Here is a 27,824-nt window from a genome sequence, read left to right on the forward strand (position 1 = left end):
TTCTACACTTAGTGCAAATAATTATTTGGCTATACGCTATCTGTTTTACTGCAGCCCTTATGTCACTTAATAGACTGGAACAAACTCAACAAAAAAGCTAACTTGTGTCGTTGTGGTTGGTGACAATTAGCTACACATACACTACACAGGCATACCATCTTGGTCCAACATGGGTGATAATTAATAGTTTATTACTATTAGTGTATTTTCTTCTTAATGATCTTCACATCGTTTGATTGCTGAATCTTTTCATTGTTGCATGTGAACAACCGTTGGAAATGTGCTTCCCAGCAGTCATTCTGATTGGCTTTTAGATGAAATACACCATGAATGTGAGATATTGACTTTGATCTAAATGAGAGTGTGAATATACAAAGTCAGAGAGGTATCTGTCCACAATGGCAGCAGCATCAGGATCATTAGGTATAAAGCCAACCCATTGGTTAGGTCAGTAATTAGATTCACACTTACGGCTGAAAGCTCCAGTGTAGGGTCACACTGAATAGAATACACAACACTGTTTGAAGAAGTCTTTCCAGCTGCTGAAATTTACATATGATGCCTTACTGTAAGTTAATGAGAGAAAGGATAGCTTTGTTACAAACATTTGGGTGTGTCTGTGTGTGCAAATTAAAAACTGAAAATACATTCTGACCAGATGAATTATGTAAACATTGGTCTATTCTTCTTCTGAAAAAATGAAGTAATGGAAAGGTTTTTACTCTGTTGAAACCTGAAACATGAAGCATACTGAATTGTAGATTAATGTTGTTAAGAGACAAACTTGTCTTATTTAATTTGTTTATGCATTTTATATTATTTAAATTATTAAAATAATGTATTAATAATGTAATTAAATGTATTTTAAATATGCATATAATAATAAAAACAACAACACCAATAATAATGCATCTTATTTTTATAATTATATAATTTTTTACCTTATTTTTATATAAACCATTAAAAACAACTGCTGGACAGTGAAAATAAAATAAAAAAAGTCCTCAGGCCAGTGGTTCTCAACCAGGGGGTCGGGACCCACTAGGGGGCTTCAGTACACTTCCAGGGGATCTCTTCCAGGGGAGCTCCAAGATCTCTTAATATTTTCTAAAATAAGGTACATTATTATAATTAAACTTACTTAAAATGAAAAAAAAAAAATAAATATCCAATTGCCTACACGGGGGGCCTTCGAATAATTCTCTGACAATGGGGGGCCTTGGAGTCAAAAAGTTTGAGAACCGCTACTGTTGGCGTCAGGAACTACAAGAGTCAAAAGACGCACATCCACTGAGACTTCATATCCCATGGCTCTTAGCGGTTTGAAAGGTTAACGTTTGGGGTAGCGTCTACGGAAAGTCTTCTTTAATTAGAGTTTTTTAAATAAATAAAACGGTAGCGCTTTCGACTAATAATGAAACATGAATGAGGACTGCTCTGCCTCTGGATTAAGACTTCTAATTCATCAACAATATCTGGGAGGGGAAGTCTGTAGTTAAAAGTCAGATGAGAATTTGGAAAAGGAGTTTGGAAATGGATAAAAGCGGTAATGGCCAACATACGAGATCTCTAACTTCACGGTTCAGAGAATCTACATACAGAGCCTTAACTTTACTACGGAAGAAGGCGAAACAGGGTCAGATAGCTGGTAAGTTATGCATATACTCGTTTGTTTTGGGGAGATTGTGACGATTTAAGAGGGTTAGGCAACAGCGAGTCAATGTACAAGGTTGTTCGGAAGTTCTTTCTACAAGTATTAGTAAAACATCTTTGTAAAACAAACAAACAAAAAAAAAAAGTTTGATACATTATAAAATATATTGATAATTAGTAGGCTATGTGTGCATGTATAAGTGGGTGGGTTACAGAAACGGACCCTTGAGTTTTCCTTCAAGCATTGCTGAACCATCAAACTTTACCATGGTAACCATGGTTTCCGCTTAAAATAGCACAGTTGCAAAAGTTAATGTTACCACTTTAAAATTGTAGTAAAAACGTTTGGAAATTTCCTCCCCCAAAGTTTGAATGTTTAAACAAGTTTGAATGTCTTTCTGTCACATTGTAAATTAATTTCTTGTTGTTTTTGAAGACAGTGGTGGCTAATACTAAGTTATCAGATTTTTTTTTTAAACAATACCTGTTGTAAACTAGCCTATGGTATTTTGGCTGAAACTATGGGAATTTCACACGCGTGTACATGCGGTGCCACGTATTTAAATCCAACTGAAATAACAGATCTGTTCAGCTCTGTAGAGAATTATGTGTGAGTGAGGCAGTGAAAGATCACTTTAAGCTTTTATTCATTCACTGGCTTCATCTAAAAAAAGAAAAGAAACCGTGAGCTGTCTAGACAAAATTACCTTCAATTAACATTACTGGCATATGTGTCTTCATCTCTGGTCTCATAACAATCCCTACATTTATTATTATTATTATTATTATTCAGGAGTCAACAGTCTGCGGATCTTGTTATAAACATAAAGCCAAAATTCCATTTCCAGAGAGATTATGGTTATCTTGTCAATTGCTGTAATTACCCCATTTTGAAAGTAGAGTGCCTGTGTTTAGAAATATTCCTCTTTTGGGTTTCTGAATTTTTCATCATCTTTAATTATTTGCCCCAGGGATGGGTATGTGTTTGTAATTTTAAAATAATTGTTTTTATTTTTATTTTTATTTGATTGAGGAACAAAGTAGTTTCAGAAGCTGACTGGTGATTATGTTTTTGGTGAGCTTGTGATGAGCATGTGATGAGTATGTTATCATCTTGTGTTAAAATCATGTAATGGTAAATCCTTCACCAGGGTGTATTTTACATGAAGAAACAAACAAATGAAAAAACAAGTGTTTCAGATGACTATGTGGTTAAATGCAGGCAGTGATCATATCATATGTGTTGTTGTAACTTTATGGTTTGAGCATGTGTCTGGTCTATCAGTTTCAGTCTAAAGTAATAATCATCACAGGGGAATGTGCAGTACTCTTCAGAGAATAGGACCATTAATGGGAAGTTGTGTTGATTTATGTACGGTAGCAACCTCTGCAGAATGTCAGCTTAGAGGAAGCAAGCTTGAAAATCCAGTTTTGTGAGCTAAACTCGCATTCCTAATTGAAAAATACCTAGTGCCAGATGTGTGCTTTTATTTTTACACTTTACAAAATGAAAACTAGCTGTAGGAATTATGTTATCCAACACATTTATTAGCCTAATACAATTTTAAATGATAATATCCAACACAGGGGCTTCATGCAGATGTGTATGACTTTCTTCCGCTGAACACAAACAAAAATTTTTAGAAGAATATTTCAGCTCTGAATGGTGGCCAGAACTTTATAAACATCTAGTATGGCATAAGGATCTTTCAATTATGAGAGAATTTTCATTTTACGGTGAATTATTCCTTTAAAAAAAAAAAAAAAAAAAAAACTTTGGTTGTGACTCAATTGGACAGACAAAATGTACATGCAAATTTCTGCCACAGTGTTTCAGACAAATGCTTTTTTACTAGGGTGGCCAGACGTACCGTTTTCCCTGGGACTGTCCTGTTTTCAAGCACTTTTTCTAGTGTCCCGACTTATTCTGAAAAATCTCTAAAATGTCTCTAACGTCTATGCGGCTTTCTCAGTCGCGTGAGTATTCTAATTAAAAGTAGCCAAGGATACAGCTTGTAAACCCAATAAAATCACACCTTGTTATTTGGAGTACATGATTTGATTAAACTATTCAATCTCAATCCTCTATCAATAGACATCCAGTTATTGAAGTGATTGAAGAGTCAGTTTGAAGAACACACAGATGAAATTGCGGCTGAAATAATATCAAGGAAGCATGCATGTTCATTTAATAAGGATCTTCAAAAAGAGATTACATTTCTAAAAAAGGTGTCATAGATAGACTCTAGTAAAGTGAGGTGTGAGATTTGTGGAGCTCGCTTTTCCATTAATCATGGAGGCCACACCGCATGTTCAAAAGCATGTGGAGACTGCAAAAGATTAGTGTGCCACACCAAGTGTTAGCAATTATTTAGCAATTGTTTTTTGTGAATCTGAATCTGACAAGGTGCATGCAAGTGAAGGACTTTTTGCTTATCATTCTGTTGAGCACGGCCATAGCTTTGCAAATTCATGACCTGAGAACAATCTTGTAGGCCAGGCTGGAGGAATCATTCATACCCTCTGACATTGAAAATCAGTTGGATGCCCTGGTTGCATCTGGTAACATGCGAGCAGATGATTTCTATTGTGCAGTCAGAAACTTTTATTCAGCATTGGTGAATAACCCCCAAAATTGGAGCCGCTCATTGGAGAACACCAAAAAACTTTACTGGGCCCTATTGAGAGACATCCCAGAGTGAAAAGTCATTCAGAGCAGCCTTTAACTCTTCTACTCCAGAATCCCTGCTCTCATTTTGATTGACAAAACCACACTCTAGCACAAAAAACATTGTCACACATCACATCACTGAGTGGAACATGAAAAAGTCATCCATGTCTGAGAAATGGGCCGATGTTTTTCATGAGCTGGAGAGCAAGGCCATCAAATTTGGTGCCACGTATATGGAGTTTGTTTTATACCTGCCTGGGACATCTGCATAAGAGGAGTGTGTGTGTTCTCATTAATGAACACAGCATGGACACCGGATAAATCTCGAATCAGTGTAACAGTCATGAAGGCAATGCTTTTCATAAGTCTTACTTTTAGACTAGACTGCTCTGCATTTTACGATAAACTCTTGAAAGACAAGTGCACACTCAGAAAAATTGTGAAAAGTAAATGGGTACTGCAGTTAGAGAATTTAAACCGGCTGATCTCAGTTCATAAGAATCTGGGCTGTCAGTAAAGGGTTAAATATTTGATGCACCAAGTCATGTGACAAAACAACATGGAACTGATCACAGTTTGTCTTTGGGATAAATGCCAACAAAACTACATCTGGTAAGAAACCTCATTAAGGTTTGAGTCAAAAGATTAAAGTCTCTAGTTTCATCCTATATGTAATTTTGGAAATTTCATACATTTATCGCGAAACAGCATGCTGCTAAACACAGTGACCACAGACAAGGACTATAGGACTATTTTACCCTTAAAAATCCTATATTCACTGTGCATTATCACATTGAAAATCAATGTGTTGCACGGACGCTACCCCTTAGCTATACTAGTGCACCTTTAATTATGGACACAAGGGGATTTTGACAAGATAACTATGTTTGTGAGGGGAACAAATTGGCAAACTTGTTGACAAAAGCAGATATACAGACCTTTTAATGAACAATGCTCAACCTATACACATTCATTTACAATACTGAGATAAAATAAATCACCCCATATAACAACATAACTTGTCGTCTTTCCAGAATTAATACAATAATATATTAAGCAACCTCTTTGTCTTTCTCTGTTATTATTTTGTCTTATATAGATTTAGGTTCGCTTTAGGTTTCAATTTAAACTAATGATCAACTTATTTCAATGACCTATTTCTGAGGAAATTTGCAAATTGCTCTTTGCCCCACTTCATTAATATACTTTACACCCACAGTTTGCACGCATACACCCACAGATAGATCAAACAATCCCACTCACATTCACTTGCGTTTTGCGCTGGCATGACAATTGGATAAGACATGGCAGATAATCATTGCACGTAGCAAAAATAGAGCCCAAAGTAATACATGACAGATGCAAAGTCCAAAGTTTGTCATGCTTGATGTATTCGCAACTATCATGCTGTCATGTTTCATGTTTTAGATAAATTAATTAATTAATTTTACATTTATATAGCACTTTTCTGACACTATATCAAAGCGCTTACATTTTCTTAGTACTTTAAAGTTATTGGAAGAGATCAATATGTCTGCTGAAAGTAAAGTGGAAATGAGTCATCAGTTTCAGACATGGGAATGAAACTGGTGACTGAAAGTACAGCGGAAATACAGCTAATTGGATGTCCCAAAGTACAACTGGACCCGCCTCAATTCTCATTGGACAGTGGGTGCCTACAGAGTGCAGTGCAGCAAAAGTAAATGTTCTCAACTTGTTTGCATGACAGAGCATCACAATTGCAAACCCTTGCGTTCTTCCTCTATGACATGGGAAAAAGCATAAAGGATGGCCGTGACGTTAGCTTATGTGGGTGAGATCTTAGTTGGATCTTGATCTGTTGGATCAGTCACATTGACACATCGGTCCGTAAATGGTGGTCTGGCTAGCCTAAATAAAAATGAAACTCATCTTCTCTGGTCCACCTCAGACTAACAATCTTTGATGAAATTGATTTCTTCTCCCGTTGCCAAACACGTTTGCCATCCATATCCAGACAGCTGTAAAATGCGACCGATAAAACAACTTTTTTCACTCCCAGCTGCAAGAACTCTCGTGAGAGCAGCATCGCATGACACGAGAGACTGATATAAAAAAGGGCTTGAAAGTACAAAGCAAACAAACAGTAAACTGCAAACTGCCTGCAAGATTCTGAAAGAGGAAGTTGACAGACATGTTCTCACATTCTGTTTCAGAAAATTAAATGCAGTAACCACTAATATTGCAGAAACCTCTTCAGAAGATGAGTGCGTTTGTGCTTGTGTGTGTGTGTAAGATAAATATTTAAGTAACAGCTGTTCTTAAAACTCTAGACCAAATAGGCTGTTGTCCAGACAAGCCACATGCTGTGTGTGTGATGCCTTGTGTTGCCTACTAATCTTGGGTGATTATAGTCATTTTGATAAGTGTGTGTTCAATGAAATGGTCTACAGTATTTTTCTTAAAATTTCAGTGATGGAATGTGTTGATTTTTAGAAGTGTTAATAGTTTCCTTTTCAATCCTGGACAACATAAAAAAGTATATACATTACTCTGTGCCCATGTAAATGAGCGATAAATGTAATATTCAGAATGTATTTGCAGCGATTTTACTGACGATACAAAAGTGATAACATCCATTTCAAAAAAATTATTCAACATTATGGATGTCTCAATATGGGATGTTCATTTTTAAATGATATCTATGTAAATGTTGCTGTTCATTATTCTGTATTGTTATATTTGTGCAAATGAAAATGATTAAGAATCATTCCTCCCCATGTTCAAGTAGTGAAAAACTGTGGAAAACACCTTGGTAATTTTTTTTCCCCCTAATCAATTTACTTGAATAATTTTGAATTAACTTGGCAACAATAGCTTTTTTGTTGAAATTATGTTTCCTCTAGAACAAAAAATAAGGCATTTCTGAAAAATAAGACATTGAGATATGTATTGAATATTGTCAAAAGGATAAAAATATATATATATATTTTTAGTTATGTTGCTTGATACATTTTTTCTGATAATATATCAATATATCATACTTTCCTTCAAAACTGGTATGAAATAAAAAAAATGTAAATTAAAAAAACTGTTGTTGTTTAGATTGATACATTATAGATTCCAAGGGAAGTGTTTGTGTATGTTTGATTGATTGGATGCTCTTCATTTAATCGGAAATGTTTACAGAAAGGTATGAAGTTAACAGAAAATAATTTTACCCACAGTATATATTTTTGGTTTGCAACATGTTCTAACATATTGTTTTTTTAAAAAAAATGTAAGTGTTATTTAAAAGGTGACACTCTTGACTTATGCGGTTTTCCAGCCGCTTGCCTGTTGTTTGTATGTGTGCATGTGTTAGGTAAGCATGCTGTTTGTATGTGTTTGAAATGGAAATGCTGTGTGTAGTTGTATGTTCGTGTGTGAGTTGACAATGTTTAGTTCGTGTGTGTAAGTTCGCATATGTTTGTGAAGTGATAGCGTGTGTTTGTGTCAGTATGTTTGAGAGAGTGAGAGATAGTCATTGCAGTTCTGAGCTCAGTTTGTCACAGTCAGTGAGTTGATGTTGCCTTTTGTGTACTATGATTGACTTCTGAGTACTTAAGTATCCATCAGTCTTTGGGAATGTGAGGTAACAGCCAAGTCACTCACTGTCATTAATTTCCAATTTTAAATTACATTGTCTGTCTGTCTGTCTTACTTTATCTGTCATTATTATCCTCTGCCTGTCTCTCGTGGTTTCACTTTTTCTTGCTCCGTTTTATTTATTTTTTTTTACATCTTAGATGTTGTGTCTTCCTCGATCAGCTGTGATTGTGTGTTGCGTTTGTTGCATGTCTCTTTACTGATAGACATCAAAGAGGTCCTTGATCGAAGAGGAAGTGATGTGCGTATGACAGAGCTACACCCTCTTTGTGCAGTGACATTTTCCTTTGTGATTTCTTGTCTTATCCCTTGTTTCCTGAACTGTCACTCTTTCACTCTTCTCCACCACTCCTTTCCTCTCTCCTCTCTCCTCTCTCCCACAGGACCCGAGGAATTACAGCAAATCCAGGCGAGCAGGAAATGATCCTACAGAATGTCTGAGCTTTGATCCAATCTGAAATGATATAGTAGAGTCATTTATTTCTCTCCCTTCAAGCCTTTCTTAAAAAAAAAACCCAAAAGAACAAATAAACAGAAAGATAGCTATGAAAGTTACAAATTAAAAAAAAATCCTGGTTGTCAATATATGAGAAATAAGATAAACAGCACATATGATTTTTTTTCCTTGGAAAAAAAAGTGGGGATAGTAAGGATAAGGCAGAATAGAGTTTACATGAGAGATTATACATCAACATTTAAGTACTTTCTTACTATAAACTCCTCCCTGATCAGTAGGTGGTGCAACCAGTTTGCACAAAGAATGTGAATTGCAAAATAATAAGAGATTTATAGTAAAAAAAGGTCTTGAATATGGATCTGTTTCTCACCCACATCTATCATATCATGTCAAAAGATATGGTATAACCACTGGAGTCTTATTGATTACTTTTATGTTTCCTTTATGTGATTTTTGGAGATTCAAAGTTCTGGCAACCATTCAGTTGCATTTTATGGACCTAAAGAGCTGAGATATTCTTCTAAAAATCTTAATTTGTTATCTGCAGAAGAAATTCATACACATCTGGGATGGCATAAGGGTGATTAAATGATGAGAGAATTTTCATCACTTTAAGATGCCTTTTGGGTGATCTGATCACAACTGGTGAGCTAAATACAGGTGTAAACGGGGTACAAAAAGTTTTGTGATCGGATCGCAAAAACCACGTGACCACATCCCATGCATAAGGATGAATTAAGACCTGAGAGGCCCATGGGCCGGTACACTGTGGAGGCCCTCCATGAAGTTATAATGTTCACCTTTATGCGCTACTGGATGCTTGTCAGATTTGGTTGGATTTTTCAAATAGATGGAAGAAATTTTGGTAGCAATGACTAACACCGCAATTATATGTACTTTTTAATTATGAACCTATTAAAAATCATGCATTATTATTAGGGAGGTGCACAGTAGCCTATTCATATATCAAAATCACTATTTGGTTATTCTGCAAGTGTAGAATTCTTCAACCTGATCTGAGTCTGACGGTACCTGACAAACCTACAGGTTTTGGGTCAGGTTAGGATTAGTTTTTCAAGTAAGCTATATTGCATGTTACGGGCTGTTCACACGTGCATGTGCTGTTTTTAAATAGTTTTTCTATCTAAACACGCATTGGACAGACGTCTTGATCATTGCGCTGCACCACAACTCAAGACGTGTTGTTTTTTAGATACGGCATTAAGTTAAAAATAACATTAATAGTTATAAATGCATCTAATGAAACCTGTATTCTGTTTCACCATTTGTTGCACTGCATCAAGCTTTTTTGGTGTCACATATCAACATTCTGATGAAGTTCAATTTGCAAAGAGGATTTAATGACTGTTACAATTGATTCCAGATTGGAATGTGCTTGTTAAACAGTGAGCCAATGTTTTGTGCAGACAATAATTTCACAAGTTAAATCAAAACATCCTGAAATATTTTTTAATCAGTAGTGTTCCTGCCTCATGAAAGTGAACCTGCCTGAGCAGAAATACGCATTTTCCATTGATTATTTATAGGCCTAGGCTATATGTTGCAGGCAGTGACAGAGATTCTTTTCGACTTTAATGTGATTTTATAATTTGAAGGTCTATGTTGGCCTATTGTGCTATTTCAGCTCATAGCTCATTGTGCGATTTATTCCCTGCTTTGAGTGTTTGCCGCATCAGTGGCATTAAATGTTCTTTATTCCCTAGTCCCAACTCCCAACAAATAACACATTAACTGTTTGTGAACTCTTGTGGTTAACCAAATATTCAGCTTTCATGATGATTTCAATGATTTCATTTTAGCTTATCCCGTTTCGCAGCCGGCCCTTCGGGAAAAGTCCCGATTCTCCCGATGGTCAGTCAACACCTGAGACCACCCAACATTTAGGCGAGCACAAATATTTCAACGTGACTAATAACGGTTTTTTAATAAATTGCTCTGAACATCAATTCTTGGGTTTAGCCTTAAGTTTCACCTGTGACGACTGCATTTGTTGTTAAAAAGGATAAGCCAACATGAAGATCAGAGAGCTGACTATGGGGGGAAAGAAAACCATTTTGAAGCTGAGAAAAGAGGGAAAATCAATCAGAGACATTGCAAAAACATTGAGCATAGCATAGCAATTTGGAATGTCCTGAAAAAGAAGGAAACCACTGGTGTACTGAGCAACAAACACCGAATGGATTGGCCTAGGAAAACAACAACATTAGATGATAGAAACGTCGTGAGAGCTGTGAAGAAAAACACAAAAACAACATTCAGTGGCATCACCAACAACCACCACAGGGCAGGGGTGAAGGTATCACAATCCACCATTCGAAGAAGACTTCGAGAGCAGAAATATAGAGGCCATACCTCAAGATGCAAACCAGCATTGAGAATCTGAAAGCCAGATTGGAATTTGCAAAAAAGTACAGAGATGAGTCACAAATGTTCTGGAGCAAAGTTTTATGGACCGATGAGACCAAGATTAACCTCTACCAAAGTAATGGAAAGGCCAAAGTGTGGAGGAAGAAAGGATTTGCTCATGATCCAAAACATACAAGCACAACTGTGAAACATAGTGGAGGTAGTGTCATGGCTTGGGCTTGCATGGCTTACTTCAAACTTATCTGTTCCTATACTTTTACTTGCCTAAATATTGGGTGGTCTGATACAAATGGTTCTATGTTTTATGTTTAACACATCTAGATATACATATCAGGAAATAAAAGCTGAAAACCTAACTCTCATCTCATATCCATCTTTTGAGCTCAATCCCAAGTATATTTGGTTTATAGCAAAAACAAATGAATTGGCATTGCCATTCCAATAGTTTCGGAGGGGACTTTACACAAACTTCACTGAACTTCTAAAACAGGGGTACTCAATAGGTGGACTCTGGTCCGCATCCGGACCGAAGGACAATTAAATCCGGACAGAGCTCTGAATCTTTGTGCTAGGTATCTGACACTTGGCTAAGTGATTGTGTAAGCATACGTGTATATGTTGAACACGCTTGCTTTATTCCCACTCCGCGCCTGTTGCCTCTCCCCACTAAAGACATGAGGTGCCGCATAAAGCCTGATTTACTGTATGTACGAGTTGCATGTGCGGTTATTTTAACAACAGTAGTGGAGACACCGCTACAGATACTGCCATCTTTCGCTTAAACACACTGCAGAAAACTAAAATTAAGCAACTTTTACATCATTACAATGGGTAGTGTCCCTGTTGTTACATTACTGGGTTTAATTTTAATGAATGTATAATTTATTGAGAGATTATTGAATGGGACTTTTATGACAACGGAAGTTCACACAGCTGCGTGGCGGTTTCACAGACTGTCTCTCAAGCCAAGTCCATCACTGCTGCAGCAGCGTGCTCTTCTAAATAAGTGAAACACTTTCCTTGCTCCGCACAGATAGTAATAGAAACTAAATAATAGTTTAATCATGTAGTGCCTTCATTTAACACCAAGACAAGTGGTTATTTCAAGATTAAAATTGCAGCTCCAACTTAAGACAGCACGCTGAGTTAAGTTGTGGTGTGTGGGACATCACACGTACCAGAGCATGCAGTGGGAGGTTTCTTGGGAGGCAAACAGGCCGAAGTGACTCCAAATCAGCTGGCCTGCCTGAGGATGTAGTCTCCACTCTCTGAGCATTACCTGCCATGACAGAGCATCTGTGGTGTTGTTGAGGTCGCCCTCTGGGCGTGTGTGAGTGGCGCTCAGCGACCTAAGCTGCCGCTGACTCCTCTGGAGTCAGTTGTGACATGAGACGGGAGCGTAAACTGCCTTGGCGGTTTATGTATGCCACAGTCGAGGTGTTGTCTGTCCGGACCAACACGTGCTTGCCCTGAATCAATGGCCGTAGCCTCCGCATGGCGAGCAGTACCACCAGCTACTTGAGGCAGTTGATTGTGCCATCGCAGGTGAGGTCCTGTCCAGGAGCCCGCAGCTGCGTACCCGTTGCACACGGTGACCCAGCAGGTCTTGGAGGTGTCCGTCATAACCACGATGCGCTTGGACACTTGCTCTATGGGGACTCTTGCCCGCAAGAATGCAAGGGTGGTCCAAGGGCTGAAAAGGTGGCAAGCCGCTGGCGTTAGAGCCATGCGATGTGTGCCGCAGCGCCATGCATGCCTCGGGACTTCGCTCCGGAGCCAGTGCTGTAGGGGTCTCATATGCATCAACCCGAGCGGCTTGACCATCGCTGCGGATGCCATATGCTCCAGGAGCCTCTGAAAGTACTTCAATGGGAACGACATTTGCCACCTGGTTAAGTTCAGGCAGTTCAGCACTGACTGCGCACACTCGTTCGTGAGGCACGCTATCATTGACACAGAGTCTTAACTCCATGCCGAGAAAAGAGATGCTCTGAACTGGGGAGAGCTTGCTCTTTTCTCAGTTAACCCGATGCCCTAAACGGCTGAGGTGCATGAGCATCAAGTCCCTGTGTGCACACATTAACACTCGAGAGTGTACAAGAATCAGCCAGTCATCGAGGTAGTACAGTATGCCTACTTCCCTTAGTGGGGCAAAGGCAGCCTCCACAACCTTCATGAAGATGCGGGGGGACAGGGACAAGCCGAAGGAAAGGACCTTGCACTGATACGCCCAAACGTGAACCATAGGAAGGGTCTGTGTCGAAGTAATATCGAGACTTGGGGGGTGCGGCGAACAGAAAAGAAGGGAACAAAAGATTTACCTCTCGGCCCTCCACCGGGGGAGGTATTATGGTAATTCACGTCCATTATATCATATGTGAAAGTAACAAGTTACTCACTACTTGAGTATTCTTAATTGGAAACTTTCTTACTCTTACTGCAGTAATTATTTGTGTAAGCGCTTTTACTTCTACTTCAGTAATTTTTTTTTTTTAAGTAATTGCACCTCTGACTAATACTTTTTTGTCCCATCTAGATTTAGCTTAATTAATCAGCATGTTACGAGCCTGATTTTACAAACAGATTTTTGTTTTAATTTTGTGAAAATTAATCAGAGATATCATCATGGCATGGATGCAAGGAAACCCTATTTATACTTATTATGCAAACAGTATTTTAATGCTTCACTGTTGTTATGTAAATTGTTTGTTTGTTGTTTGTAGATTCTCACTTTAAGGAAAATGTAAAAGTCTGAATGGACCTTTTTTATAATTTGTACATTTTCTCTCAGGGGACACCCCTGAACCAACAGTATTATTTTTATCTGTCTAAAAGCCTACTATGTCCTATACCTAGGTATAGATTTTGATTGTAAAAACTGGACTGCTATCATTCAGCTTCAAAGCGAACTGTTGATCTTATGTTTATTATTCATAGCCAAGTGCCTCTCCCCTAGTGCTTGATCACACGCACAACTCTAATAAGGCTAATGACTGGCCTTTCTGGATTCATGTGTTGGAGCTCGTTTAGCATGTTGGGGCACACACAGACTCAGAAGTTTGGTACGTGGAGGAGGAGTTTCGGAGGGTAGAACATTTGGTCTCAGGAACCAGATGGTGTAAGTGTTTGTGTGGGAGGGGAGGGGAGGGGGGGCAGGAAGGGATAACCCCCCACCACCCCAGGACACACCACAACTCTAAATCAGATCCTACTCCACTGTTCACAGGCGATTTGGCTAAACATGACTGTTCGATATTGCCCTTTTTGGATAAAAACTCCTTTTGTGGTTGGATTGTTTGGAAACAAATGAGATTACGTTGGTCTTTAACAGGCATTAGGTGTATGAAGGGCTGTTACAGGCATTTGTCTGTGTTTCCTGAATTTGAAAGTTGTAATGTTGGACCTCTGGAGTTTAAGTGATTAAGATGGAGATGTCTCCACATTATCGAAAGGTTCATGGTGAGTTTTAACCTTGCTTTATACTTCAGTGCATGTGACTGGTCTCCAAAAGAGTGTAATTGGTAGCTGGCAACCAACTGTAGAGCCTGAAAAGGTGATAGCGAAGTTGACCTGACTTGAATGATGAAATTGTTTGTATCAGATATTTTTCTTAAACATTTAACAATTTATAGAACTATTGATGGGCATTAGATCATGTAGATTTTAAGATAATTTACATTGCATTAAAATCCCCAGATATATACAGCTAATTCAACCATTTAAGTGTGTGTGTGTGTGTGTGTGTGTGTGTGTGTGTGTGTGTGTGTGTGTGTGTGTGTGTGTGTGTGTGTGTGTGCGTACAACTGATGTATTTTATGGGCAGCTACTGAATGAGCTGGTACTGAAACACTGCTCTGCTTATGACTCGGAGAGAATTTGACCTTTGAACCCTGGACATGATGTCAATCAGTGAGGAATGTTAATAATATATTTGTTTGTTTGTTGGGGGAGAAGGAGGGGAGAAATGTAAGAGTGGAAAAAGAGATGTCGAAAGCAGGCTTGGTAGATGAAGAGAAGTGTAATTGGGGTAAGTGGAGGTGTACTGTGGGATTGTGGGTGGAAGCCAAGGAACCATTAAGAACAATGAACCGTATTCAGCCAAACAGACACACAGCTAAAGCACAGAAACATTTCCTTCCACACAAACATTTACACACACTCGACAGATGCTATTTATTCATACAGCAGATTCTCCTATCTAATGGATTCTTGTTTGGAACTACTTCCTTCTAGATCATGAGTAAGACATCTTGTCAAACCAGATTGATCTAACAAAAACAATTGGTGACAGCATGCCGAATGTTTTGTTTGCTGGGATCGATGTATGTTTTCCGACTATCTGAACTTCTCCCAGTGGCCGAAGCTAAAAATAAAAATTAATGAATCGCTTGAAAAGTATTTTGCTCCCATTTGAATCAATAATGCTGTCTTCACTGCCTCGATGCGACCGTTACATCCAGTTTAGATTGTGACAGTTTACGGACACCACATTCTATTTTTTTAAACACTGCATGCGCTTGGAGTTCACAGCTGATTGTCCATTTCTTGTGTTCTGCCGAGTGCTATCCAGAAGAGAGAAAAGATCATACTAAAATTTCCATAGGAATAAAAAAATTATATATATTTTAATTTGTAGTTATATAATATAATTGCCAAAAGGCTATATCCACATTTTGATGCTGAATTACAGTGATGTGATGACCTACAGATGTTTTCTCCAAAGAGCCATCAAGTATGTTCATGGCTTTCATAGGGATACTTTTTGATTTGTTGGTCCGTTGGGTTGGATTGCATTCTCACCACAAGAAACTGCTCCAGAGTTAGTTTACTATCAGACCGAGACCACCTCGTCCAGGAGGTTTTGTACCGATTGTTTTGCTGTGGATCTGAGTGCAATTGCCATCTTCATACATGCCTAAACAAACCGAGCTAATGGAGAAAACGCACCAGGTTCCGAAACAAATGTTCTTAATGGGCCATGTGTGAAAATGCCCAAAGTCTGATCAGATGACCTAAGAAACCTAAGGGGCTTGTGTAAGTGAAAGAGGTCAGAAATGTTGGATGGGGCATCCAGTGTAGACAGCCTCATGAATTTGCGGTGTGATGTGACACAGTATAGACATGGAATTAACTTAACCATAACTGTACAGAGACCATTCTTTCATTTAACTTTTTTAATGGATGTCCTGGGAAGGGCACAACGTGTCCGATTTTCAAAAACATTATAATTATTTCAGAAACATTTATATACTCCTAACCCACATCCTAAACCTAACTATAACAGTTCTGAGACCAAAACAGTTTGCTTTCACTTTCTTAGTATATGGGATGTGACATCAGAGGCACAACATGGATAAAGAACATTTGGAGAATGGTTGTGCTTGTCCGAAATTCAGCACACTGGGTTCAGATACATTCAAAACGAACTCTTCTTTCATTTATGATCATGTTGGTCAAACTCTGAAACCAGTCACACATTAAAGACTGACATGAGACATCAGGCTTTCACACGGGTGAAAATGTGTGTAAATTAGCCATTTATCTGAATTGTAATGTTGACTTGTGACTGACTTAACAATGTGATCACACATTGGGATGTTCAATACGAAACACCAATGCCCTTGATATGTATAAATTGAGATGAGCCAGGCATGTACTGTATGTGCTGTACATGTACTGAAAGTATCCAGAAATAAATAAATCCTCTTCAGAGATTCATCCACAGAAGTCCATTGCAGCTTGTTCACAAATACACTTATGTTCATCAGGACCACAACGATACTCTGTGGAAATTCTTCAGAAACAGAGAGAGCCTCTTTAGAAAGCCTTCAGAAAAATACAGAGACTCTTTAGAAGAACACAGTGACTCTTTAGTAATACAAAGACTTTAGAAATGTGCAACATTTCATCAGGAACACACTGTGGCTTTGGAAAGTGTACGATGACCTTTCTCTTGGATTCTTCAGAAATACAAAGACGTCATAGAATTTTCAGAAATGTACTCAAACACAAAAGATTTTAAACTATTTTACATGAAATTGTGGCTTAGGGCATCTAAATGTATGCTGCATAAGAGAATGGCAAAAATCCATTGATTTCACAAGGGTTTGCTAAAGATAGAGTTCTGAAGTGGCCCAGTTAAGGCCATGTCCTGAATGCTGTTTGGAGAAATATAGCTGTCTTTCAACCAAACCCACTTCAGGAACACTGAAGAGGTATAGAGTATTGATAGGGATTAAATCATAGGTGGAGTTTGACTTCTGTGCTTGAAAAGTTGCTGGAAAGTTAAGTGTTGTTTCTTTTGCATAGCTGACAGAAACCAAGATGTTCGCTAATTGCAAAGACAATGGCAACATTTAAGGGCCTGATTCAGCATTTAAATATACAAAGCGAGAAGACGAGTAGATCGGCGGAGCAAGAAAGAAGTGCTGGTACAAATGCAAATGTACGAAGTGTCAAAGGTTTGGACCTACTTCACTGAATTTATGTTCCTTATAATGATGGGTGGCAATTATCTCATTGTTTACTTACTGTCATGTCATCCCAGGTGTGTATGACTTTCTTCTTCAGATCATAAATTATGATTTTTAGAAAGAAAAAGAACTCCGCTCTGTAGATCAATCCAATGCAAGTGAATGGATTCATTCCTTCTTGTTTTTTGTCACTCATTTCTTAATTTTTTTTATCTCACTCATTTTAGCTGTCTGTGACTCTTACACACACTCGCACACAGAAACAAAACATAATTTTAAACCATCTGCTCATATGTTAAGTTCAAGCAGCAACCTTTGAACAAGAAACACACACACACACACACACATGTTGTGTTTCCATGTTTTATGGGGACTTTCCATAGACATAATGGTTTTTATACTGTACAAACTTTATATTCTATCCCCTAAACCTAACCCTACCCCTAAACCTAACCCTCACAGAAAACATTCTGCATTTTTACATTTTTAATAAACATAATTTAGTATGATTTATAAGCTGTTTTCCTCATGGGGACCGACAAAATGTCCCCACAAGGTCAAAAATTTCAGGTTTTACTATCCTTATGGGGACATTTGGTCCCCACAAAGTGATAAATACACGCTACACACACACACACACACACACACACACACACACACACACACACACACACACACACACACAGAGATAGTGTGAAATAAGGCTCCTTCACTGCACACAGCAGGTTCACACTAATTTCAGTTTAACAAATGTCACTACCCCCAAGGCAGCTAAAGACATCCACACACACTTTTGATGCTAGAATGTAGCACTCTTGTTGAGAAACAGCACTTGTTACGTTATGGGCATTTATAGTGCATTCCAAATGAGATTTAATACTTTGCCTTGCTCCGATTATTCTTTCCACTGCTTCAGTGTTTTAACTGATTTAAATGCCTCTGTCTAATTATGGTTTGTTTTGTTCATGCAGCAGGGATTACTCAGGCTTACTACAAATCACTCTCACCTGCTCAGTGCCGCTCTGTGTGCAGTTTGGTGCTGTGGGAATGTGATTGAGTGGGTAACTTATTAAGTATAGAGTGTTAAGTGTTTATTTCAATTTTAGTGAACTTAATTCAAGTTATTTTGGCCTATTCCAGATCTCCATTGTATGCATTTGAAGATTTTAAAATGCCACTGTAAATTTTGTACCTGTTCTCTGTCTGAATATATAAACATTTAGTTCTTATTTAGAATGTAATACTAATGCTACAGCTAATGTCATATTAAAATAAGTGTTGTTCTGCATTCAAAGTATATATTTTTTAGAGTGAGCCCATACATATATTCTGTCGTGAATTTGAAACTTGAAATTTGTTTAAATAAGGGTTTTCTCTAGGTTCTTTGGCAATTATGTGTGTCCAGTGTTGTGTGTGTCTTAAGCTAGTTGCCCACCAATAGATTTTGCCACCAATGTTGTTTGGTAAGCTTAATTTACAGTTCATAGTAATTCAAAAAATGCTTTTACTTTTAAATACAAACTTTTACTTTGAAGTTGCACTCATGTGCTTGTGTGGATCCAGCGCGAGCAGGAATCTTCTGACAGTTTAAATTGTCTAGGTCACCTGCTTGGATTGTCACTGAGTGAATCAGAGGAACTTTCTGATAGAATACACACTTCAGAGGAAGTTATTAGATGAGCGCTCGATGTTAAGAAAGCACTGTATTTTTGTGAGGTTCATGAATTGCATCTGTTTAAACAAGATATCTTCATATTTGCTAACAGTATGTAATACATTTTTATTGATATTATCATTAGAAAAGAAAGTTAAAAGTTATAGGGACTGCTGTGGTGAAGTTGATAAAATACGTGCTTTGGAGATAGATAAATGAGCACTCACAAGATGCTGGATCTGCTCAAGTTTTGTGAGGTTTGTTTATAACATCTGTTTAAACGAGATACGCGCATATTTGCAGACTGTATATGATATTATTTTTATTGATATTTGCCTTTTTATCATTAGAAAAGACAGTTAAAAGTTACAGGTAACTTTTGAGAAGAGAGAGGGAGAATGAAACAGAAAAGCACTTTAACGATATGAGCTTAAACGCTGATCTGTCGCGGCTCTGATATGGGGACCTTTTAAATGACACTGTGTTGCACACCACTCTATTATTGTAGTAACAAGATGGCACATAACAACAAAACAAACCGTGACTGATCATTTACATGTCTCAGTAACTTCACATGCAAGCAGGCGATTTTTCAGTGCCCTCAAGTCTCAAGTCTCAAGTCTCATTTATTTATATAGCCCCTTCAACTACAACGTAGACCAAAGGGCTGTACATCCAAAAACAAGGAAAAACATACAATATGCAATGACAAAGTCAAGAATTAAAACAAACAGAATACAAATACGAATTTTAAAAACATCAACTGACGGTGCAGTTCTAATATCAGGGGGAAGAGCATTCCACAGTCTAGGGCCAGCGGCTGAAAAAGCTCGATCTCCTTTAGTTTTAAGTCGAGTTCTTGGAACAAAGAGCAGTAGACAATTAAAAGACGCCCTCAAGAAACAAATCGGCAAATGGGAAAATGTATCGTCCGATAATTAAAAAAGGCAGAATATTGTCCGATTTATCAGCCTCTGTGATATATTGGTCGACCATTATTATTTTGGTTAGCTTCACATTGATTTGCTGCCAAGATGTGCCATTGCAATAAATTACGGAATCGGTGAGAAATGGCCCGACGGGACTCGAGAAACCCGCGGGTTTCGTATTAGGGCTGCAACTAATGATTCATTTGATAATCGATTAGTCAAACGATTACTCGACTATTCGGCAATTATTGCAACAATTAATCATTAGCTCTTAACCGATTATTCAGCTTGTGCCCCGACATAAAAGGCTGTATTAAATATGCTTACTAACAATAAAGAGGACAAAATCATCTTTTTAAAATATATTTTAAATGACATTCACTGATTTAAAGGGAAACATTTTTTTTATTAAGTTTAATTCAGTAAAGATATTCACTGCAAAAAATCCTATTATCAAGTGTTTTGTCTTGTTTTTCTTTTAAAATTGTCTAAAAATCCTTAAAACAAGATATATTTACTTGAGAAGCAACATATAAGATATTTAGACTTGCTTTAAGAGAATGCATCTTAAATATACAGTAAGTGTATTTTGTATACAAGTGTATTTTTTCACTTGGTTATACTTCTGCAAGTGCAGTAAAGACAAAATATACTTATATTCAAAATCTATTCACTAAAAGCAAGTATAAATCTCTTATATGCTGCTTCTCAGGTGAATGCATCTTTTTTAAAGGATTTTTTGATATTTTAAAATATTTGAAATATTATATTCAACATTCTTAGATAACAGTTTTTTATTCTGCAGTATAGCTGCTAAAGAAAATGTACGTTGTTTTAAAGGAGTTATAGATATTTATATTGGAAAACAAGCCAAAACTAAAACAAATCAAAAACGTATTTTGTTGCTCTGTCTAATCGTGTGAAGACCTCGCTCACCTTTTTGTTCACTTCAATCCATCGTTAATTCACAAAAAAAAAAAAAAAAATTCTTTCTTATTAATAAAGCTGACTATTGCCAATTTCCTTCACGTTAAGTGGCACATATATGATTCAATAAGTCACGAGCCTTCACGTTATAATCTAGCTGCATTAAGCGTGCGCGCTTGATGGATGAGTGTCCCCACGCCACAGTTTGCCTCAGCCGGATGCAGTTTAAATCTCATCCCTATATATCAGACATTCTCGAAACTTATAGAAGAGGCACTGACCACACAGAGAAAAGCCAGTTTCTGAGTTTGTAGTTATTTAAACGATATGCTTCCATTTTATTTGAACTTTAATAAAACTATAACGCATTAAATATAACTGCATTAAAGATGTAATGCCGGAGTGTTTCCTTTAAAGATGCTCGACACGCAAGTTTTGCTCCAGCTCCACTTTTTCCACCACGAGAGTGCTTCTGTATTTACTTATGTTGTATTTTTGCATTATAATTCCCTCATACTTTGCGATCTACATCACCTGAAGCTGTTTGGAAAGTTTAGTGTTCAACTGGACTGTGAGGTGTTTTCTTCCTCTACTCAGTCAGGCACGAACTGCAGTGCTTCTCTTGCACGCCATCATTAGAATTTTATGTGATCTGATGTTACGTTAAATGAGATCGAATGACTATTCGACAATGAACATTAAAACAATAAAAAATTGTCCACATTGTTGATAACGCCGACGGAACTTTTCAGCCCTATTTCGGATCGGGTTGGGGTGGTTTTTCAAGTATTACTTCAGCTTTGGGTCGGGTTTGGGTATAAGAAGGCCTAACTAACTTGTTTCACAGACATGTGCGAACAGTGGAGTAAGGTGCCATTCGCATCTAATGAGATTTTGCTCCGTTTTTCCATTGTTTTCCTACGTAAAAATGCCGGACGTATGTCTTTGTGTCACCACGTGACACTGTTTCTTTAAGTCTGAAATAAATTGCATTATTGTGGCAGATAATAAAGCATTGATTAGATAATACAAAGTGTCTTAAGAACTCATATTGTTTGATTTGTTCTCATACAAGCTGTATCAAACGGTGCATTTTTAAGATGCTGTGTCAAGATAAAGGTAGAGGTAACATTGAAAATCACATCTCAGTGTTTCTGTATTCTGTGGTACTTTGCCCACCTGTTCTGCCTCCTCCTCATCAAGCTGTTTTCATTCTGTGGCTGCGCTGCTTGTGAGGTTTGAGGCGCACTGCCACCTATTGACTCGGCTTGTGAAAACAGATGTACTTCAAGCTTGAATTTTTTTGTATGTAGGAAAATCTGTATTTTACACAGAATTAATATGGAAATACGGATATTAAGTTTGCATCAGGGGGTATGATTAATTGTGTTGATTTTTTATTATTATTAATCGCACAAAATTAACGCATTATATCGAAAGTCTGAATTGTTTCTTATTATTTCACATTGTTCTGCATCAAGCAAAGTTTCTGCACTTGATAAATGGTAAGCCAATGTTTTTTTCATTCTGCTATGGTGTACTGAGGGGCCGGCTTGCCTTGTTTGTTTACTATTACAATACTGTTACTTGTGCTTCCTGCGATGCATGCATAAAATACAGCCTATTGCAACAATACTGGTTAGGAGAAGTTATAAAGTGTGATCGATTTCGGGTTCAGGTCAGGTTTGTTCTTAAATCTGACAGTACTGTTCAGGCTGTATAGGGTCAGTCTAAACTGTCTTACACTGTTTGTCTTAATTTTCTAAACAATATCTTAACATCCTTGGAACAAGATAAATTTGCTTGGAGCAAAATGTAATGCAAAATACACTAAGACTTTCAGAGAATCTTGATTTTAAAAATACATTTCATACCCCTTTGTATTATTATTATTATTTTTTTTCAATAAATCTGGTTTGATTTTTGCTTAAAACAAGAAAATACAATTTGGCAATGGGGTAAGAAAAATAAATTTAAGATAAATTCACAGAATACAGCAAGTCTTAATATATTATGCAATTGTGCTTGAGGTAATCCATCTTCTGAGTGCATAAGTGCAGTTGATTACAATTACATTCATAAAAGGAGTCATTAAAACATTAATACCAGTAAAAGACAGTCAACACATGATTGAAAGTTTGTGCAACAGTACATGCTTACTCATTTCATACTTTTCTTTTTTTAAATCCCAGTGTGGGCATAGGGAATGTCATGCATGCTTTTCAAAGCCTAAAGCCCATTTGATGTGTTTTTAATGTTTATAAATAATGGCTCCCCCTTTGTTTGGAGAAAGTTCTTTTAAGTGAACTGGGAGATCTCCTTAATTCCTAACCTAAATAATAATGTCTTTGGGGCGTTGCTAACTTCATGTTTTAGCCTACCTTTATGTCTAAAGGGACATTTTACAGAGCTGTGGTACAACACACAGAGACACTTATTTCTTCACCCATATGAATGCTGTACAGCTTCAAAGAGTGAGCTGTGAAAGGAATGCTGAGACACACAGAACACTTCCTCTCTCATTGTTCTCGGAAAAGCTTTATTTAGCTCAGAGCTGTGACAGACATGTCATTGGGTTGTATAGATGTTATACATGTAGGTCAGTCAGTGACAAATTCACAAAGATTTTGTGACTAGTTTTGCACACTGTCAGTGGTGAATTCTGTCTTTTTCACTAACCACACACAATTCTGTTAATCAGGTGCTAAATGCCTTGTACTAGATTGTACAGCAGAGTGATGTAGTCTGCTGCATTCTCCACAACCTAGTACTCAGAACTGCTCTGCAAGATCAAGAATTGTGTCAACAATTTATTTTAGCATAGACTTTTTATTTTTGCATGGTTACCTGATTTGCATAATACCTTTAGTGTATCAGGTGCTTAAACAATTTAAGTGTGCTTGCAAATAACCAGTGTGTCTGAAACCTTACACTGTAAAAATGAATACACTATATCTACTCAATAAAATTGTGGCAACAGATTACAAGCAAAGTTATTAATTAAATTCAACAACACTTTAAGAATTGAGTTAGAATTACTCAAATTAGCTCCTCACAAATCAACCAATTTGTGTGCAAATAGCACACACAAAAATGAAGTAAAATTTAAACAAAAAATATTGGTTTCCTTGGACAAAAAAAAAAAAACGCTATGCTAATGAATACTGCTTAATGGAATTATTTTGATTTAACCAAAAAATAAGTTGGTATTATTATTTTTAATGAGTGGATTAATTAAAATAATTGAAATCTGATAATATTATATATTTATGCATTTGGCAGATGCTTTTATACAAAGCGACTTACAGTGCACTTATTACAGGGACAATCCCCCCAGAGCAACCTGGAGTTAAGTGCCTTGCTCTTTTTTATTTTTTATCCCCTGCACGTCATGTGCTGTGCTTCATGCAAAGCGACACTACAGCCATTATTAAACATAATGCTGCTCATTCCCCATTACAGTTAAAATGGTAATCTTTAAACATATTGAGTTAGTTAGTTGCCTTATTTTTCAAGAGCACTATTAACGTTGCACTACCATCAATAAATATTTTTTAAATGACGTTCATATTACATCAATTAGACAACTTGAACAATTTACAACAGTTTTTCATATATAAATTAAATAATCCTCCTTACCTTTGGAATTAAGTGAAAAAAAGAGCACCGTCCAGGTTGTCAGCGGGAAACTCCAGTACAGGCCTCGTGAGCAAAAACTTTTCAACTGCAGAGGTGAAAAGTTTTACAGCTGCCCTTTTGACATTAATCGTTGTCCTTTATTGATATTAATAAGAGAACTAAGCAAATCGAAAAATATTGGGCAATCAAATATGACTTGTCTGCAGCGGGGAAACTCCAGTGCATGCATGCGTGTGCCTCGTTCTCGCGAGCTGCTTAAAGCGTGCGTTTAAGAGGAGATGCTTGTTAATTGAAAATGGCTCATTTGCATTACGTTAGATTCATTCAATATTCTCTCTTTTTTTTAATTATTCAAAAAGAATTGCTAAATCTTTCACAACAAAATTTTGTAGATATTATTCCAGCCATTTTTAAATAATTTTAATGCAAAAAACTGTAAAAAAAAAAAAATAAAAAAAAAATAATAATTTAGTTAGTTTACATATTACATTTCATGAAATCTACAAATCCACAGAATGACTTTTTTGACAGTGTAAGCTAATGATTAAATTGGTGCTTAAACTATTTATAAGGAGATCAAACGGAGTATTCAGTCTGAAGCGAAATGTAAGGAAGAGAGTTATAATCACATCTTTGTTGTATAAAACATCAGGCAATGCTCACGGTTTGGTTACTTATTAACACAGAGTGCCCTGATCTAAGTTGAAGGCAGAATCATGTGGGATATCCCAGCAACTTCTTCACACTCATGAGGATGCAGCACAAATGTTTAATAATGCCCTAGTGAAGCTGCGGCTTTAATAGTTTCTGTATTAGAACCGTTTGGATGAATTTGGAGAATTGCTTGACACAAATTTCTCTATAGGGGTTGTAATGGCTGATGATAAAGCACTGTCTCTCAGTGATTATTACATCACTCATCAGCAAGAACAACGAGTCAGCATACAGAGAGGAGGTGCAGCGGCTGACAAACTGGTGTAGAGCCAACAACCTGTCCCTGAATGTCGACAAAACAAAAGAGATGGTTGTTGACTTTAGGAGAGCACAAGGTGAACACACTCCGCTGAACATCGACGGCTCCTCTGTGGAGATCGTCAAAAGCACCAAATTCCTTGGTGTTCACTTGGCGGAGAACCTCACCTGGTCCCTCAACACCAGCTCTATCACCAAGAAAGCCCAGCAGCGTCACTACTTTCTTCGTAGGCTGAGGAAAGCACATCTCCCACCCCCCATCCTCACTACATTCTATAGAGGGATTATTGAGAGCATCCTGAGCAGCTGCATCACTGCCTGGTTTGGGACTTGCACCGTTTCGGACCGCAAAGCCCTGCAGAGGATAGTGAGGACAGCTGAGAAGATCATTGGGGTCTCTCTTCCCTCCATCAAAGACATTTACAAAAAACACTGTATCCATAAAGCAACCAGCATTGTGGACGACCCCACACACCCCTCACACAAACTCTTTACCCTCCTCCCGTCTGGCAAGAGGTACCGAAGCATTCGGGCCCTCACGGCCAGACTGTGTAACAGCTTCTTCCCCAAGCCATCAGACTTCTCAATACTCAGAGACTGGTTTGACACACACGTGTCCTGAGTTGCACTTTAATTACTGTCACTTTATAACTGTCTGCTACCTCAATAACTGCTATGTGCATAGAACATTATCTCATAGTATGTTATGTTTACATTTTAGAAACTGTCATCTTTTTGCACTACTGAGTACTGGTCGGCGCTGCACTGTCTATTGTCCTGTTCATTGTCAGTAATTTGTTGTACTGTCCTGTACTTTTTGTACATGTTTGCACGTGCACTTTATATAGGTATATATAGGTAGTTTATATAGGTATTTTATTTCGTTGTGTTGTCTCATGTGGTCCTATGTTGGTCCTTTGTTGTTTTTATGTAGCACCATGGTCCTGGAGGAACGTTGTCTCGTTTTGCTGTGTATTGTACTAACTGTATATGGTTGAAACGACAATAAAAACCACTTGACTTGACTTGATTGCTCAGTTAAGTATTACTAACTACACTGATATTCTTTTTTAAAGGGATAATTCACCCAAAAATTAAAATTATCTCATAATTTACTCACCCTCATGTCATTCCAGATGTGTATGACGTTCTGTCTTCAGCAGAACACAAACAATGAATATCTCAGCTCTGTATATTGGACCATACAATGCAAGTGAATGGGGATCAGCCCTTTTGTAACTCCAAAAATCACATAAAAGAAATGTAGAATTAATCAATAAGACTCCAGTGGTTAAATCCATATCTTCAGAAGTACCATAATAGGTTTGGGTTAGAAACGGAACAACATTTAAATTCTTCTTTTACTTTAAATCTCCACTTTCACTTTTTTATCTGAAAGTCACATATGGTGCATGTTTAGTTTTACTTTCACATCTGAAAGTGTAAGTTAAAGTTCTCACCCAAACCTATTACATCACTTTTGAAGATATGGATTTAAACACTGGAGTTGGATTACTTCTGTTTCCTTTTATGTGATTTTTGGAGCTGCAAAGGTCTGATCACCATTCACTTGCATTGTATGGACATACAGAGCTATGATATTCTTCAAACAATCTTTGTGTTCTGCTTAAGAAATAAAGCATTACACATCTGGGATGGCATGAGGGTGAGTAAATGATAAAATAATTTTCATTTTTTGATTAAATTGCCCTTTAACATTAAAATGACCAGAAATCAAGTGTACATTTATAGTTGTAGGTCAGTGGTGGAGCAGTAGAATGGGGTGGTGATTTAAAATTAGAGTTATTGAGAATAAAAGCTGGTTCTTTATTCATTGATCTGGGAGAGTTTTCCTGTAGAAAACAATGATCATTTTCAAAACCAGAAATGTATCCCAGTCTCAAAAGCCCTTTTACAACTTGTATTAAGAACAACCTCTATAAACCACTGCGACACAACAAGACTTTGCCTGTTACTTAGAGATTTAAAAGGACATAACCGCCCTATGTACTGTACATGAACAAGACTTAACGAAACTTCTTCAGTATTCCTGATATCAACTTGCTGTTAGAGCATTTAAGAATTCTGCTTGAAATGTCACATATGTACTTGATTTAAAATTACAAAAAAGTTTCCTTTTTTGCACTTTATCATACAGTAACGCACTGACAATGTGATTGATGTATGCAGCCTGATGTATGCATGCAAACCCTTCCATCATAATACAGAACATAAGTGGTCATTAGAGATGTATTTCAGCAGCATATTACTACCAAGTGTAAATGGAGATGTCTGGAGAAGTGGTGCTTTGCACAATGAGTACTAAACTTACTGCATTGTAAAGATACAGAAATAATTTAGAGCACAGTACTTAATTCACAAAAAATTATCTGAATATCACAGCATGTTTATCATTTAAACTCTTGAAGTCTAG

General features: G+C 37.2%; 1 protein-coding gene across 2 annotated transcripts in view; it reads left to right on the forward strand.

The window, feature by feature from the left end:
* Positions 1-1,405: 1,405 nt before the first annotated feature.
* Positions 1,406-27,824, forward strand: part of LOC127640443 (stAR-related lipid transfer protein 13-like) — an 84,282-nt gene continuing 57,863 nt past the window's right edge. The window contains exon 1 of one of the 2 annotated variants that reach the window (XM_052123028.1): positions 1,406-1,648. In XM_052123028.1, coding sequence (XP_051978988.1) covers positions 1,507-1,648 — 142 coding nt within the window. In that variant the 5' untranslated portion in view covers positions 1,406-1,506. Of the gene's footprint in view, positions 1,649-14,006; positions 14,256-27,824 lie in introns of those variants that run through there. The other variant, XM_052123036.1, reaches the window with a different exon arrangement.

Source organism: Xyrauchen texanus, chromosome 4 (assembly GCF_025860055.1).
Source record: "Xyrauchen texanus isolate HMW12.3.18 chromosome 4, RBS_HiC_50CHRs, whole genome shotgun sequence".
NCBI lineage: Eukaryota > Metazoa > Chordata > Actinopteri > Cypriniformes > Catostomidae > Xyrauchen > Xyrauchen texanus.